General features: G+C 27.8%; 4 protein-coding genes across 4 annotated transcripts; 1 reads left to right on the top strand and 3 right to left on the bottom strand.

Annotated features, from left to right (window-relative positions):
• Positions 1 to 511: 511 nt before the first annotated feature.
• On the bottom strand, positions 512 to 2056 carry GO595_003228 (WH2 motif family protein; the record flags this gene model as incomplete). Its single annotated transcript, XM_067916226.1, has 1 exon — positions 512 to 2056. One exon carries the CDS (start codon positions 2054 to 2056, stop codon positions 512 to 514), a length of 1545 nt encoding a protein of 514 aa, XP_067777029.1.
• A 662-nt stretch (positions 2057 to 2718) lies between these two features.
• On the top strand, positions 2719 to 3777 carry GO595_003227 (B-box zinc finger family protein; the record flags this gene model as incomplete). Its single annotated transcript, XM_067916225.1, has 1 exon — positions 2719 to 3777. One exon carries the CDS (start codon positions 2719 to 2721, stop codon positions 3775 to 3777), a length of 1059 nt encoding a protein of 352 aa, XP_067777028.1.
• Positions 3778 to 5061: 1284 nt separating this feature from the next.
• GO595_003226 (uncharacterized protein) lies at positions 5062 to 5811 on the bottom strand (the record flags this gene model as incomplete). The annotated part of the gene is made up of 1 exon (XM_067916224.1): positions 5062 to 5811. One exon carries the CDS (start codon positions 5809 to 5811, stop codon positions 5062 to 5064), a length of 750 nt encoding a protein of 249 aa, XP_067777027.1.
• A 1148-nt stretch (positions 5812 to 6959) lies between these two features.
• GO595_003225 (putative proteasome beta subunit) lies at positions 6960 to 7634 on the bottom strand (the record flags this gene model as incomplete). Its single annotated transcript, XM_067916222.1, has 1 exon — positions 6960 to 7634. One exon carries the CDS (start codon positions 7632 to 7634, stop codon positions 6960 to 6962), a length of 675 nt encoding a protein of 224 aa, XP_067777026.1.
• Between the last annotated feature and the right edge of the window lie 10231 nt (positions 7635 to 17865).

Genomic DNA, 17865 nt, shown 5'->3' with positions numbered 1-17865 from the left:
AGTAAACATATACCGTATTATTATTTAGACATGTCAGAAGGTAAAGCTTTACGATTAGATTCAAGATGTGATTTGTTGTCGGCTTTTGTACGTTTCTTCGTTCCATTTTTGCTTGTCGAGCTTTATCGATTTGTTCTTGTGCCGAAGGTGATTTTGTATCTTTCCTTAACTGAATATTTCATATTTTTTATTTTGCTAAAACCGACAAAATGAGCAGGGTGTCCCAAACGATACGTATCGAATAAATGTCACTTTTAGAACTCTTTCCCTACTCTTCAAGTTTGAGATGAACTCATGATAAAACCATCGCAGTCAAAAAATTGATTACACCTCTATGCACAAAACATCTCTTTTATACCTCCCTTTTCTACATCCAAAGCTTTTTCAAATCTTTCATTTAACAAATGCGATCAGTAAATTTTTTTGATTTGATCAGCGAAAACTGAATATACGTATGAAATGTAAATCTTTGCAAAAGAACAAAAATCAAATTCAGTTAAATAAAATGTCTTTACCAGGTTGTCGTTGATGTTTCTGATTCTGTCGACTCAGATGAGCTCGAGCATGCGACTGCGTCTCTAATTGTCGCCGCGTGCTGCAGTATTTCTTCCAGTGTCAGCGTGTCGGGGTCAACGTCCTCAAACTTCTTCGTCGGCTTTGGCGGCAGCGGCTTCGTCATGTCGACCTTACGCAGGTGGAACTGTCCGCTCTTGATGAGGTCCAAGTGCGAAAGCGGCTCCTTCACAAGCGGCGGTGGCTTAGGCGCGTTCGGATCGACTTTGCGCAAGTGGAACTGTCCGCTCTTGATGAGGTCCAAGTGCGACGGCTGCGCTGGCTGCGGGCGCGGCGGAATTGGCTGCGATGAGCGCAGTTTCGCGTTTGCAGACACAATTGACTGAAGCGAAAGCGTAGGAGAAGCTGTGGATGGAGGCGGTGGAGGTGGAGGTGGTGGAGGAGGTGGTGGAGGTGGAGGTGGAGGCGGAAGAGAAGCATCATCAGCAGGCGCATTGTCTGGAATGACTTCTGGTTCGGGCTCGGGGCTGAAAACTGGTTGTGGCGGGGGAGCGGGTGATGAGATCGGAGATGGCGGGGGCGGTGGAGCTTGGGCTGGCGGTCGTGGAGGCGACGGAGGCGGAGATGGGATGGTTTGGACAGGTTGTGGTGGAGGAGATGGAGATGGATTTGATTGTGATGGTGGTTGATAAGGTTGTGGTGGGGCTGGCGTGGGCTCTTGGTGTCGTAGGGGCGCTGGCTGTTGTTGGGCTGGGGGAGGAACTGGTTTACCTTTGTTATTAATTAATAAGGAATATGGAATATCGCGATTAATGGCTTGGCCTGGTGGCGGTGGGACAAGAAGTGCCGTTGGAGTATATAATGGGCCTGAAGACGCAGCCATAAAGGCTTCGGTGGCTTTGGCATTATCTTTCTTCTTTCCTTTGAGACCTTTGTTCCTTTCTTTTTCTTCTTTGGCTTTAAGCTTCATCTCATGGTGAACTTTCTTTTTGGCTTCTCTTTCCTTTTGATATTCTTGGAACAATTCACGGATATATTGTTGTTTGAAGAATTCTGGATTAGAGAAGAACTTGTTGTAGTTTGGAAGGTTGGTGCCTTCATGCCCAGCAGCTGCAAGTTCATTAAATGGCGTTAAATCTGGCGGCATTTGGATTTTTGAATATATTTGATTAACAATACACGTTGATTTTAAGGAAAATTGAGTCGGGCTAATTTCAGCTACTTCTTTACCGGAAAGTGATGGCTCGAATGGCCATGTTTCATCTACTTTTTTCTTGTATGTTGTTATTGAAGATGCAATTGTATTTTGAAGAGATTGAACATGGGCTTTTAATGTGTTTACGCGATTAAACATTTCTTCGGCACTGTCAAAAACATCTTTGAAAATATCCATAGCATAAGAAGAAATACATTCTGCTTGACGAATTATACCCATGACTCTAATACCTGGCAAAACATTTATAGCTTCGGATGGTGGAATATCCCTCAGTAACGCTGTATCTGGGGTTTCTTCGATTCGGATAATTTCTCTTGCGGGAAACATCTGACCTTTTTCTGAGAAACCGCTAATTTTCTAAACCTGCCGACAAAACTCAAAAGTATTGAAAAATGTTTGTCAATTCCAAAATTCGATCGAAGTGATAAAAAAGCATTAAGCCCAAATTATTTATACTAAGCTTAGTATAAACTAAACTAATTTTGAACATTTTTATTGCCTTACTTTTTTTCATATAACCAAAGTTTGAAGTTTTAAATCTTTTTTAAAAATGTAATTTTTAAAAACTTTAAAATTGATCAATTTTTTTAATTTAAGAATTTTAAACATAAATTGTTTTTTAAGCTAATTTATATGATAATTTATCAATCAAGAGGATTCAATATTTCCATTTTGATCACCATAAATATGAACGTTTAAAATTTTTAATGGAAAATCTTTCTTCTTTTCAGGAATTAATAGCTCGACTAAATGAAAGTTTCACATGTTTTATATGTCTAGAAGTTATTACAGATCCATATGTTTTATCGTGTTGTGGGCAAATTGTTTGTAAAAAATGTATTCTTCCTTGGATTGAAGAACACACAACATGTCCATTCTGTAGACATGATATAACAAGTTCACAAATAGTTCCTATAAAGTGGGCTAATAATTTCAAAAAAATCTTACTTCTTCTCCGTGAAAGTTCATCGTCAAATGAATTATGTCAAATGCACAACAAACCCAAAGAATTCTTTTGTAAGGTCTGTAACTCATATCTATGCGGAGATTGTCTTTTTGAAGAATTCCGTTCACAAACACCAAAACATAAGTCACATCAAATCATCACAATTACAGAGAAATTTACTGAAACCAAGAAAGCCATCAAAGAAAAGCTTCATCTTTTTAACCCTAAGATCGAAGACATCAAATCTGTTTGTTATGAAATATTAAAGAACATCGGAATACTTACCAAATCTAAAGACGAAATATCCATAGACATGTACTCTCAATTTGCCACTCTCGAGAAGCGCATAGATGATGCATTTTTCAAATATGACAAATCACTCAATGATCAAATCAAGCAACTCCAACTAATCCAAAATGAAATCGATAGTATTCTTCAACGTCTTCAGCTGTATCTTCTCGACGATTCGCTTGTTGATTTTTCAAGTATTTCCACATCTCTTGAATCGGCAGAAAAAGTCGAAACGCTTCTTTCCACGCTTGAAATACCGCACAGCTTTCCAAGTATTGACAATGAGCTCCTTCCACAATACTCATCTGTCAAGATCTGCATTCCCAATTTTATTGAAACAGTTGAACGATTTCGCCAACTTGATGATACATCGATTCGATTTTTCTATAGCGACAAAATCAAAATTGGTGGTAATTTATGGCGCGCTAAGATATATCCGAATGGAAATGGAAATGGTGTCAATACGCATCTATCTGTTTTTGTTGAGTTACTTGATGGCTACACTGAGCCAAGTACATATTATTATAAGATGGAGATATTTGGATGCAAAAATGATGTTCCTCCATTAGTTCGACAATACGCATCAACTTTTGTCAAAATGGATTCGTGGGGATGGAACAAAGCGGCCGCGTTAAGTAAGATCATTAACGGAGACTATATTGGCGAAGACGGCGGACTATGCATACAACTGTCAATTAAACCGGAAAGTTACTTCCAAGAAAACAGAGACTTGCATCACGCGCTGGAAAAGAAAAGAAAAAAGTTGGAAAAGTTAAAGAAATTGAAAGAAATGTGCGAACATAAGGAATGAAAAAAGTTGTTTTTTGTTATAGATTAAAGAATTGTTTTGTTGTATATTTTATATAACTAATGGAAATATTTTACTAATGTAATAAAAATATGAATGTATACATTTGATTGTTTATGTTTTTACAATTTTCTGGTTATTGCATTTTAATACGAATGGTTCAATTAAACGACTTAAAATGGATCATGAAGAACGGATTACAGTATCAGAAGCATTATGACATCCATTCTTTGATCCCCTCCGATATGAAATTAAAGATTAACAATATTTTTGTGATAAAATATATGATAAATAATAATATTAATTAAATTTATTTTTGCGTTTATTGATATCATTTATTGTTAAATATTGCAAAACAAAAAAGAATTGTGAGTGAAATTATTTTTGTTGTTTAATTTTTGGGTATTTTAACTATGTAATCTTTCACAGATGCATAATATTTATTCTAACAAATATCTTAATCATTTTGAATTATTTATGATATTTCATTCGGATTAACTCCTTCTTTAATCAATTATTAATGTAATTTCAATTTATGTTTTTGAATTTTAAATTATCTCTTAATGACTTTTCATGATTTTTATATAAAGAATACAATACAGAATTATCTAAGTCTTTATCAATTATTTTTTCAACAATGTAAACCATATGGTTTCTGTGTATTAAATTCTTTTGCGAAATATGAGCTATATATCAAATGTTTGATTAATACTCCAAAGAAGAAGAAAATTTAATTTCGATATCGAATGAATCGCTCTAAGAACATTTTGGAAGATTTAATGATCAAATAAAAAAGACTTTGTTTCATTATTTATTTTGTTTATTAATTTTTTTCAAAGCTTGTTTGAAGTCATCAATGATGTTATCAATATTTTCGATACCAATCAAAAGCTTTCACATACCGTCATTTAAGATAAAGACATAACTGCACATGTGATGCATTTAACACCATTAAATTTTACATTATTGGTAAATTTTTTCTTTCCACAATCTTGTTGCAACAAGAAACATCAAAAGTTCATGCTGAACTGGCTCGGTTCTAGCACTCAAATCATCATCATCGTTCAACAAATTTGAATGCACAAAGAACGTTAAATATATGCAAAACACCCGAACAAAGCAATGAACACATTTTTTAGGCTCTTTTAATGAATCAGTTGTTACTCCGAACGGCTTCAAGTTGTTAAATGGTAAAACAGTTTTCATGAAATTGATTATTAATCAAATACAAATTTTAAAGAAATCCAGTGAACTTCAAGAAAAATCATTATTCATGAAATGATGCCTTTACTTAGGAACTGTTCCTTCTGGTGGTTTAACAGTGACTGATTGATACTTGCTCTTATTGCTTTCCAAGGAGAATTGTGGAACGTTTTGGTTGATTTCCTTCAATGTAAGGCTCATTAATTCTGATTGGTAGAAAACAAGGGCAGAATATAATTCTTGGTAAATTGAAGCTCTTGCTGAGTAGAGCTTATCAACTTCTTCTAAGACTTGTTTGTTGTACTTCTTAAACTTCTTCTTACGTGCCTTGGTTGATTCTTCATGCTTTTCAACATTTTGATTCTTTTCACGAGCTGCCTTGAGGTCAGATTGCTCCTTGTTAAGAAGGATTTGGTTCTTCTTCCTCTTTTCAATGAGTTGCTTGATAGCCTTGATTTGATTCATGGTATCATTAAGCTTAGAAGTAATGAAGTTAGGAATGTAGTAGTTGTTTGCATTGTTGTAGTAAACTTTAATTTCATTGCTAACCTTCTGAGCTCCAACAGCGTTTTGTCTTCCATCTTCGCCGTCCTTAATTGCAGCAGCATATGAATCACCTGCAGTGATAAGCACACCACCGAAAGACATAACTGCTTCACGAAGTGAAGAAACGGATTTTTGGAATCCTTTCATGGATTCTTCAAAAATATGGAGATGATCCATAGCCTTAGTAAATTCGGGGGATTCTTCATGCTTTTTATCACTAACCTTTTCATCTATTTTTCCGATACCTACTGTTAAGGATTTCTTTGTTTTGTCAAGAAACTTCTTCATGAAAGTGAAGTTAAGTTTTCTGAAAAACTTTTTGCGTGAGTCATTTTTTTGTTTGAACCGAAAGACCACTTATCTAAAAATTAAAAAACCTCAAAAAAAATACATAAAATAAAAATATAAATTATAAAATTAATCTTAAATTCAATAGTATATTATTAATCACATATAATATAAAATATGATCATAAGTGTAATAAGATATATGTATTTTTTCCAAAAAAACGGTTCCGCGATGACTTTTTATGAGTTGCAATTTTGTTACAATCCTCACAAAAGTTGAAATTGAAAAAGCTTTTCCTAACATGATCGTCTTTCAATCCTTTTTGAGGCAAGGAGTTCCAATTCAAATGGTTCTTCACAGACAAATCAAGGTTTAAAAAACCGCTATATACGATCAAATGTCTTTCATTTTAAATAATATAGTCATTTAAAAAGCCAATGATTGACACCTCATTCATGTCTAATTATATCGTGAAAAAGCAAATTAATTAGTAAGAAAATAAAGTTGTTTTATTTCTATAGAAATTGATAAAAAAAATTATATTTATGAGTAATAAAATTTCGATTGAATACAATATAATTTTTTATTTGATTCGGATAAATATTGTGATACATTATTATCCATAAATACAATCAAATTCAACTAACTAATGTTTTTAAACGAGAAATGAAAAATTTAGTTCACAAGACAACAAGCTAATTACAGCTTTCATTTCACTTGGCAAATGTTCACTTCATTTTTCCATAAATTGATAACATGTTCAATTTAAATTTATGAGAAACTTCGTTTAATATTTTAATGCGCAAAAAAAGAATTGGAGTCTGACGAAAGCAAAGTTTTAACTGCAAATATTATTATCACATGTGATTACGAATTAGATCATTCACAATATCCTGCATTTCGAATTAAATAAACACTCATAGATAGCAAAATTAATTTGACGCAAATGATTTATAATATTTTGAGCAATATTCATGTATGTAAAAAAAAATTATCACTTAGGAAGAATCAATATTTTTATATCTGCATAATCTTTTTTTAGTAGAGATATCACACAAATTTTAGAGAAAAAATTTTGAGCTCAAAAGAAAGTCGAATCAGAATAAGTAAAAAAATCGAATGATTAAAATTAATGTAATTAATCTCATTTAGTGTGCTGGGAGAGGGTATTCTTCTAATTTAAATCCATCTTTTGTCATAATTGCAATTTGAAGGAAATCGCCAGTATATATATCTCTTTCGGCAACTGATGCCATTACGTCTCTGATGAGATCTCGTGCAGTATCGAGATTCGGGTGATTAAATGGTTGTGTGTTATGGTGGATTGTTCCAAATGCTGCATCAAGAATTGGAATAGCCATTGGAGATCCTGTACCATTTGTATCATAATGAAGGCTCTCAATACAACCAATTGGATCATAGCCATAAAGAAGGCCTTGTCCATCTTGACCAATTCCTGCAACTAAGATATTAACTTCATAAGGGAAGAATCTTTTTGAATACAGGACGTTGGAAACAGAATGTGCAAGAGATTCGGTTGATAATTCTTTGAAATGTTCCTGTTGATAATTGACTAAAATGTTTTTCATTCTTGTTACAAAAGCATCAATGTCTGCATCAAAACCAGTTGCTACTATCATAGCCTTTTTTGTCATTGGAAAAACACGACTTTTATGGCGACAATCAATATTATAGTTTGCTGAGAGACGAGTATCAGTACCGACCATTACGAAGTCAGTCCCAGTTATACCAATTGCAGTACCTCCATTATTATTATATGGATTCCATTGCTTTTGTTTGTTCTCAATTGGTGTTTCCATCATGGTTTAAAAAGTGACATTCTTAGTTGGTCAGATTCAAAACGATTAATTTCCATTCAATTTCAAAAATATTTTTTTTCTTTTTAGATCTAAAGAAAAATTTTCTTTTTTTTTTTTAAATAATTAAAAGTGATTTAAAATTTCATTTAAACAATTTTGAAAAACATTCAATTCATATTTTTATCTTCAATTGATTTTGTATATTTAAAATTTATTTTTCATTTTGAAATTTTTATTACTTTTGTGAAACAAGAGCCTTCAGAATAAATCAGAAAGCTAAAATATGTACATTACCTTTACATGTTATTACGTCGATAAATCCTTTTCTATTTGCGATCGTTATACATCTTTCTTTTGTCACGAGATGACACTTCATAGCCTCAATATAAAACGCCTCGAAGATGAATATTCTTCCGGAGTCATCAGAGCAACAAACGTAATCGATTCCATTAATTGTGAAAGTGCACCAAACGTCGATTTCGTAGTCAATTTTTTCTCTTTTTATTAAGAACCCATTAATAGTGAACAGAATCAATTCCTTATAACAATAAACAATTATAAATCCGACGCTTTTAGTTATCAAAATCTTTAATGGAATTGAGTTCAAATTAACTTTATTAATAAATCGCCATTTATACACCGAAAAGATACTTATGTTAGAATCATTAGTACCACAAACCATTACACCATAATTCGAAGAGATAGTTAATGTAGAAATAGTATCATATAATATAACAAACTCAGAAAATACTTTTTCGAATTCTTCGTCATGCCATAATTTAACTTTTCCTTGTTTTTGTATTGACACAAAATAACTTCCTTGAAACATTAAACAATCGCTATTACCGATTTCATTAATTTTATATTCTTTTATAGCATGAGAAATTTCATAAATGGAATTCGAATATTGATTTGCTACATAAAGTTTTTCTTTACGTGGACAAAAGATATTCGAATTCGATTTCGGAATGTTTTTAATTTTCGTTATGTTTTGTTCATTTTTTAATAAGATTTTTCGTATTTGATTTTTAGTGTTCAAAAGAATTAAAGTCGGAATTTCTTTTTCATATTGGAAATATCCAAACTTTAATGGTATCTTTGAATTAAATGAATACGTATTAAGTAATTTAGGCTTAATTACACCTAAAAGATTTTTCTCAGGAAAAGGAGTATAAAATATTTGCGGTGGAATTGAACCTTTTTGCAAAATTAATTTTTCGATTTCTTTCGCTTTTTCGGAAGTAGAATTTCTTTCCAAATATTCCGAAAACATATTATTATCAATGAAAAAGAAGTCATTATTATGTTGATTAATACCGAAGAACATATTAATCCATTTATGTAATTCATTATTCGATTCCAAATTTTTACGATTTAAATAAACATATTCATAAACAGATTTAAATTTCGGAGAAACATTTAAATCTTTAATTTGTTCATCATTAATTAAATTTAAAAACATTTCAGGAAATGAATAAAATTCAGGACTCGCTTCAGCATTTAAATCGATGATTTTATCGAAATCAAATGCCGATTGAAGTTTATCATTTGAGCTTTTATTTAATGAATAAGGGAAAACTCGTGGGAAATAAAACGAAATAATTTTCGAATTCGATGGTGTTATTGAATTCTTTTTATTCTTATTAATACCTATAGGTACATTTAAATCTCTTTTTTCTTCAAGTTCTAACCATGGAATGATTGGATAATTATCTTTATCATTAAATGAGCGACCACTTAATAAGTTTAATAAAGACAAAAAATAGAAATTCGAAATTATACCTTTTAAATAACTATCAACAATTTGAAGTTTCAAAAAGAATTTCGAATATTGCGAATCCTTTTGAAAGAATCCGATATGTTTAAATTTTAACATTGATAAATATTTAATGATTTCAGTTACAATATTTGGAGAACTAAATTCCAAAAATAAAGTTCGTCCATCAATTAAATAGAACTCGATTGAATTCGGTAATTGATGACGATTTCTAATTAAAATATGTTTTACTAAATCAGTAGAAATAATTTGTGTTCGATATGAATATACTATAGTTAAACTTTTCGGTAATATTATAAAATGACATTTAATTCTTTGTGGTAATTTAATACGATGACATTCGATATGATATAATTTATCAATAGGAATTTGATAACGTATAGGAATTTTCGGTATATTAAATTTAATACCACGTTTTAGTTTAAATGAAGAAAATAAATTCGAAATCGAAAATGAACTTTTCCATATATAATTAGTAAAGTTCCAAAACGTACAAGGATTCATATAATTTAATAAGATATGATGCCATTCACGTTTTTGTATTAATTCTTTTTCATGATTTTGTTGTATTAATTCTTCTTTTAAGTTGTTTACTATAATCTTTTTGATTTTATTAATTGATATATATTGTATTATTTCTTTAGACATTGTTAATGTTTGTGTATCTAAATCTTTAATAAATTGATTTAATTCATCTTCATTTAATATATCTAAAAGTAATTCATTATTCGGATGTTTCGCATAATTTACACATTTTGATATGAATTTATTAAAATTAGGGTTTGGTGAAATCGATTTTTTAATTGTTCTTAAAGTTAAATATCCATAATTTGTTAAGAATTCTTTTCTTTGTAATATAAACAAATGTTTTAAGTTTTGACTTTCATTTATTAATGTAGAAATACCTTCAATAGTATTATATGAAATTTTAGGTTCTTCTTTATACGGATAAACAGAATTTATCATTAAATTCCTTAATGAATCAGAAGTACATTTTGTCCGAATAAAAATAGCTCTAAAACATCGTAATAATAAATTATTATCAATTGTAGGGAAACGTAATAAATATTGATCAAGAAATACTTTAATGAAAAATATATTTAATTCCGAAAACCTAAAAATATCAATGATATTCATAGTCGTATCAACCATTTTTAATGTTGAATCAATATCATTAGAAAAATCTAAATTTTCAGTATATATTTGTACAATATAATAACAAACTTTAATTTGATTAGTTTCATTAGTTTGAGCAGCAAATAAAATTGGCCATAACATCCAAAACTTATCTTTTGGTATTATTTTTAATATTTCTTTATTATCAGCATATTCGACTAATATATTTGATAATTTATCTTGTATTATTTCATCACTTTTAATTGCATGTTTTAAGTTTAATGAAATTAATTCGGGATATTTATCATATTGTTCTATAAAACTCGTAAAGTCATAATTCTCTTGTTCATTATGTATTAATATTTGTAAATATTGTTGTAAATATGTTGTGTTTCTAAAACATGGTAATAAATCATAACTATACTTCGAATTTTGGATATATTTCGAATTAAACATAATTAATATATGATCTTCAATAAAAGGACATATTGATATAAAGAATGGAAACAATGGAATTAAATTCGAAATTAATGATTCTGTTTGACAATAATATAAATATTGTAAAATAGAAGTAAATTCTTCTTTAGTAAATTGTTTTTGGATTCGATTAACTATTATATCAATAAAAATTCGAATTATATTACGATAATATTGTGTACCTTCTTCATCAATTAAATATTTCTCAAATGCACTTAAAAGTTTAATAAAGAAATTTGATTTTAATGCATATGATAAATAACTTTCGAATATTATATTTTTATAATGTTTTATAATTCGTAAAAATTGTGGCGATTTATACCATAAATCAAAGTTTACTACAATGTTATCAAATACTATATATATCTCTTCTTCTGTTTGAGCCAATTCAGTTAATGTATAAAACTTTGTATATAAACTATACTTAAAATAACTTTGATTATTTTGCTTCAAGAAAAATGGTAAAATTTCAAAATAATCAATAAATGAATGTCCGAAAATATGATTTATAGAATCAATTAATAATTCGCAATAATTTAATGAACATAAATCGAAAAATGAAAAAACAGGCAAAAAGTTCCATATTGGATATTGACTTTTAATTAATTCGAACAAGTTTAATTTTAATGAAGTTAAATTCGATATATTTTTCAGATATAAAATCGGAGCTATATTTCCAGGGATTTCAAATTGTGTATCACTATGATAAATATTTGATATTTCTTCTTCAGTAAATGAACGTAAATATAAAGCTAAAGAACGTAATTGATAAGAAGATTTTAATTCATCACGTGAGAACTTTAAATCATTTTCTTTACCAATACAAAGTTTTACATTATTTGAATCAAATACTTCCATATTAAATCGTGTAGTATGAGGTTGGAAGTCATTAACTTGTAAGAACAATGCCATTATTGCGTTTTCTAAACAATAACTAAATGTAATTAAACAAAATTGATCAAATGGTATATCATCACATAATAAAAAACTTGTATATTGATATTCTCTTCTTAATGTTAAGAATAATGCATTACCTTGAATATATAACTCAAAGAAGAAATCAGAGCCATCTTTAACAGAGAAAATAGTTACTTTAGTATTAATCTTTTGTGATAATGTTCGATCGATATATAACCAAAAAAAAATTGTTACATCATGTGTTAACTTTTCTAATGGTAATGTAATACTTTCATCAATATAACATTGATTTAAAGCAAACGAGAAAAATATTCGACGTTTTTCTTCAATGTTTGAAAAAAATGGTAATAAATATGTTAATACTTCTGATGATAATTCATTAAATATATAATTCGATCGATTTTCAATTCCATTTTCATTAAATTCATTTAAAGTTGAGTTCTTTTGATATGGACAAATGATTTTCATTAATTTATCTGCTACTACAAGTGAACTTTGAGTTGTTGATATCATTGTAAATAATGGTAAAACCTTTTTAAGAATAACTGTTTTATTTTTAAAATTATCGAATTCAAATCCATGGAAATTAAATGAGTTTGGAAAATGAATAATCATTTCTAATAATAATAAATCAACTTCACCATTTTGTAATTGTATTAAATTATATATCGAAAAGTTCCCAAGTTCTTCAATGAAGTCGATACATTCTTCAATTTTATCATGTGTTGAAAACAAAGAAATTGTTAAAAGTAAAAATTCCGGTCTTTGAATTAGAAAAGAAACTGGATATTGTAATGAAGATCTTGCGGCTAAAAAACAAATTAAATTTGATTTAAGTTGTTCTGTTAATTCTAAACGATTAATAATTTTATTTAAGTTAATTAATCCAATTGTACCTAAAGTAAAATCAGGAACATTAATAATAATATTAATTCCTAATCTTAAAATTCCTGAGAATATATTATCATAATAATAAGTGTTATCATTATTAGTATTTAATTGTAATTCTATTGATGTTAAAAAAACTTTTTTTGATATCGTTGCTAATTCTGGATTCATAGTAATTGCATCATTTAAACAAAACAATAATGAACCAAATAAGTCACCTTTATCAGCATATATTAATTTGATTGTCGTATATATGAAATCGACTGCTGGATTCGATTCAAACATTGTTGAATTCACTAAAATCTCTTTCATTTGTGAAAACATTGCATCTTTAAATTGTTGTTCATAAAATGCAGATAAAAATGAATTAGTAAAAAATGGAGATTCGAAATTCGATATAGGAAATGATTGATATTGTAATAATGTAAATACAAAGTTAAATATTTTAGTTCTTGATGAGACTACCATTGATTTATATTCTTTATCTATTCGTTCATATATTACTTTCATATTACCATCAGCAATCATTAAGATTCGATAAATTTGTTCTCGATATAATATCGATAAATCATTAATTAAATGAATTGACTTTTGTAATCGCATTAAAATCTCACAAAACAAAAAAGGAAATTTTAATGTCTCCGAAAGTAATTGTTGTATAAATTGTGATCCATTTTTACATATTAAATTGATCGATGATTTCCGAAGTAAATTCATTGGTTTTGTTAATGTACAATTAAATAATGTTATAGTTGGTTCAAATATAATCGATCGAATAATAGTTTCAAACATTTGTTTCGAGATTGAAACGTTTTGAAGTTTCGAATGTAAATATAAATATATTAAAAATATATTTAATGAAAATTGTTCACTTAAAAATTTCGTAAAACGATTTAAGAAATAATCAATGTATTCGATTTTAGCATTTTCGATTCCTAATATTAAAACAGGTAAAAAGTCTAATATTTGTGGATGTAATAAATTCGATATTTGAAGATCTGTTTCAGGTATTAAATATTCAATGATTTTCTCATTATATTGGAAAACATTAGAATTAGTATACGTCGATTCCGAAAATTTTGCAAATGGTAAATTCGTTGGCTTTTCTAATACAACTTCTTTCGGCTTTATTAAAAGAATTTCGTTTTTGATTAATAAGAAAAATGATTCATACAAAAAGAAAAAATTGGCAGTAAGCTTAGTATGTGAAATAATAGCAATGGTTTTATATAATTCCGGTTCAAACATTAATAATCGACCTGAAAATAATGATACTAATAATTCTTCATCACATGTATAATCAAATACATTTTGGATGAGAAGAAGAATTTGTGGGGCAATACTGGTGTCTTTGGAATACGAATATTTTAGAAACATTAATAAGGTAGGATATATTTTAGGATCGGTCTTATGATAATTTTGGAAATGTTGACATATTAATTTTATGATATTAGTGGATACAAATGAGAGGCCATAATTAACTATGCCAGAAACACACTCTAAAAAAAGAAAATCTACAAGTTTTTTGTTACTTTTGGTAATTATTTTTGTTAAGGCAATAAGAACAACTTCAATGTCATCAATAAAAGTTTCATCTTTTGGATGACTTAAAAATGATAGTGTGTTTTCATAAACAAAAAGTTGGGCCTTTAATGTGGGAATGATTTTTTCATTTTCATTGAAATTTTGAAGTAAATATGGATTAAATGAAAATCTATGAATAAAATCTTGAAGGGCAGTGTCTGTACGTTCCGAAGTTTGAATTTTACTGGCAATGGAATTTATTTCTCGTTTTCGAAATTTAGGAAAAGTATTTGATGGATGAATATCTTTCATTTCAGGATCATCCAGAGGCAGGAGGTCTTGTTTTTCAAATAATTGTAGAATCATTATTAATGGATGATTTTCTGTTTTGTCGTTAGGCATTGCCAAGAAAATTGGAATAAACGGTCACTTGTGCAACAGTGAATTAATTCTCTTCTTCTGTTATATATCTAATAATCTATTAATAAACTAACTATCTAGTTTCTAAATCAAGAGGAGGCGTTTTTCAAATTATTCAAAAAAATTAAGATTAATAAACATACCTTTCTGGAAATCTCCCATTACTTGAAAGCAACTACTGATAATTTATGGTATTAAAGAAAAACATTATACTATTGCAATATCTTTGAGAAAGAAAGAGATAAATTTTCATTTTTATGACTGTAAAACAAAATATATTATTGCAAATAATGATGTTCCAAATATTGGTGAACTTATTTTAAAATGGATTCAAAAAGAATGGAATTAATAAAATAATACTGGACAATATAACAAATTTACTGAACCTTTGGAGAAATGGCACGAAGCCCGGAACTTAATTATTTACCACTGAAAGATATCATTACCCAATTAATGCTATGAAGGAATCTCACAAACGCTAACGCATACATTGTGATTGAGTTTAATACATGATTTATTAAATATATATAATTAAAGAATAAAAATTAACTTTTGTATTATACAAAGCTGAATGTATTTGAAAAAATTTAAAATATATAAAATTTTTTAACGTAAAAACAATTTTATTAATTTTTTTAAAAATTATAATTAATATATTAATTTCATACAGGTATGTGGAAATCTAGAAAAATATTTACATATTTGAATGAATTCATTTTTTGCCTTTTCAAAATTTTTATTTTTTATTGCACCATTCAATTCAATGCATAACTTTTTATAATTAAATTGATCCAAAATTGGAAACAAATCAATTAAAGAATTAATTTTATTGACAAATTCATCATTCATTAAAGCAAAATATGAAAAAATATCCATAACAATGGATACGTTTGTAATTTGTTTTTGAATGAATAAAACAAAAACTTTCCATATCTTAAACTTTATATCTTCCAAATTATCTAAATAATATTTATAAACTTCAACATTGCCAAGATTTCTATAAAAGAATATAATTAAATTATGAATAACTTTTATTGTATTTCCATCAGAAAAACATTCCTCAATTAAATGTGGAACTTGTGAAAAGAAATCTTTAAATTTAAAAAACAGAATTTTCATGTGTAATTTTGTTAATGAATAAAAAATATCATAAAAAAATGTTTTTATTTCTTGTGATTCAAACACCTTAGCAATTGGAAAACTACCAAATAAGTTAAAAAATGAAGTAAGAAAATCAAAATAAATTTTATCATCGAAAATTTCAAAAATTTGAAAATCGAAAAAAGTGACTCTCAAAAGAATCGAAACGATTTCCAAAAATAACAAAAAATATGAATATTGAACATTACTAAATGGGAATGTAAAAAACGAATTTACCAAGAATTTATTCAAATATTGAATAACAAGATGAATAAGTTTAATTCCATCATCTGAATATGGACCAAAGTTTAAATAATTTGGTTTTAAAATAGAAATAAAGAATAATAAAAGTAATAAATTTATATCTTCATTAAAATTAAATGTTAAAATAGTTAATTTTTCTGGATAAAGGAAATTAAATATTTCCATAAATTCATTACGATTTTTACATGTTTCAAATAAGCATAAAAAACTTAATAAAAGTGAATTATGAACATTCGAATCATAATTTTCTTTAAGCAAATTAAATGTTTCATTCCATTGATTAAAAAACAAATAAAGTAATTCATTGTTTGATAATAATATTAATCCAATAGCCTTAGAATAATTTAAAGCCGAATCAAAATGTAATTGATTTTGAATGAATTCATATTTTTTATTTAATATGATAGAAATATCAGTATATTTTGCAATCGATTTACTAAATAACAAATATAATAATTCAGTTGATTTATTAATTATTAATATGTTTTCATCATAATTCTCTAAATAATATGAAATTTTAGTAAGAATTAAATTTAAATAATTTGAATATATGTTTTGATCAATTTTCGTAATAAGAATTTCTTCGTTTAAATCGATAAAAAATTTGTAGAAAATAAAAAATGAAAAATCTAATGAATAAAGAGAAAGTTCATGTTTGAAATTAAGAATTTGAGGACTTTCAATTGAGATTTGGAATAAGTATTGAAGAAATTCATTTCCTTGAGAAACAGGTTCAATAATAATTTGTGTTTTAATGATTTGAATTGTAACTAAAATGATTATTACAAATTTAAGTTCATATAAATTACAACTTTCTGATTTCTTTGCAAGTTCTTCATAAAATTCATTTTTATATGTTTCTAAACGGTTTTTCGTTTCTGTTATTAAAGATGAAAACAAATCTGATTTAAACATAAAAGAAAGAATTGAAATACATTTTGGGATTTCTAGTGTTTCTAAATTAAGAACGTCATTCATTTCTTTAAGATGAGTAACATCAAATAAAGAATTAAAATATAAAAATGATAAATCATTATTTATGTTAAATAGTTTTAACATGTTAATAACTGAATTTGGTACAAAATAAAATAAATTCTTTTGTAATACTGTGGAAATTAATGATTGAATTTGTAATTGAATATAATTCGGAAGTTGTGAATAAAATTCATGATAAAAATCACAAAAAAAGTTGAACGCATGAATGTTTGAGAAACTTGAAACAGCATTAATTTGATTTGTAACAATATGAAGTAATCCATTAAATCCTGAATTATTTTTAATTATTTGTGAACATAATTCATAAGCAATCTTATCAGAAGGTGAAGTTGTGGTAGATGCGCCAATAATGAAAAATAGTTCGAAACAATTAAGGTTAATAAAATCAAGGCAAAAATTTTGTAAAATTTCTAGGCTTAGAAAAATTGAATGACTATTGAAATTTTGTGTTTGGGGCAGCCCTCCCATTATGTAATTGAATATATCTGATCGTTCTCGTTTGAATTCTTCTGTTTCCTCATTTTTTCTCAAGCATTCCCTTAAAACTATGATTCCTAGACCAAAATAGCTTGGATCAGTTGGACTTAATACTTCGTATAGATAATTCATTGATTGTTGATATGAAATTGAATTATTTATATAAATTGAAATTATATCGGAAAAAGCTCTTGCAAGAAATTGAACAGGTAAATAATTTTGAATATTAGCAAAATT

Source organism: Histomonas meleagridis (assembly GCF_020186115.1).
Source record: "Histomonas meleagridis strain 2922-C6/04-10x chromosome Unknown contig_20, whole genome shotgun sequence".
NCBI classification, from domain to species: Eukaryota; Parabasalia; order Tritrichomonadida; family Dientamoebidae; genus Histomonas; species Histomonas meleagridis.
This window is presented reverse-complemented; position numbering and strand designations above follow the sequence as displayed.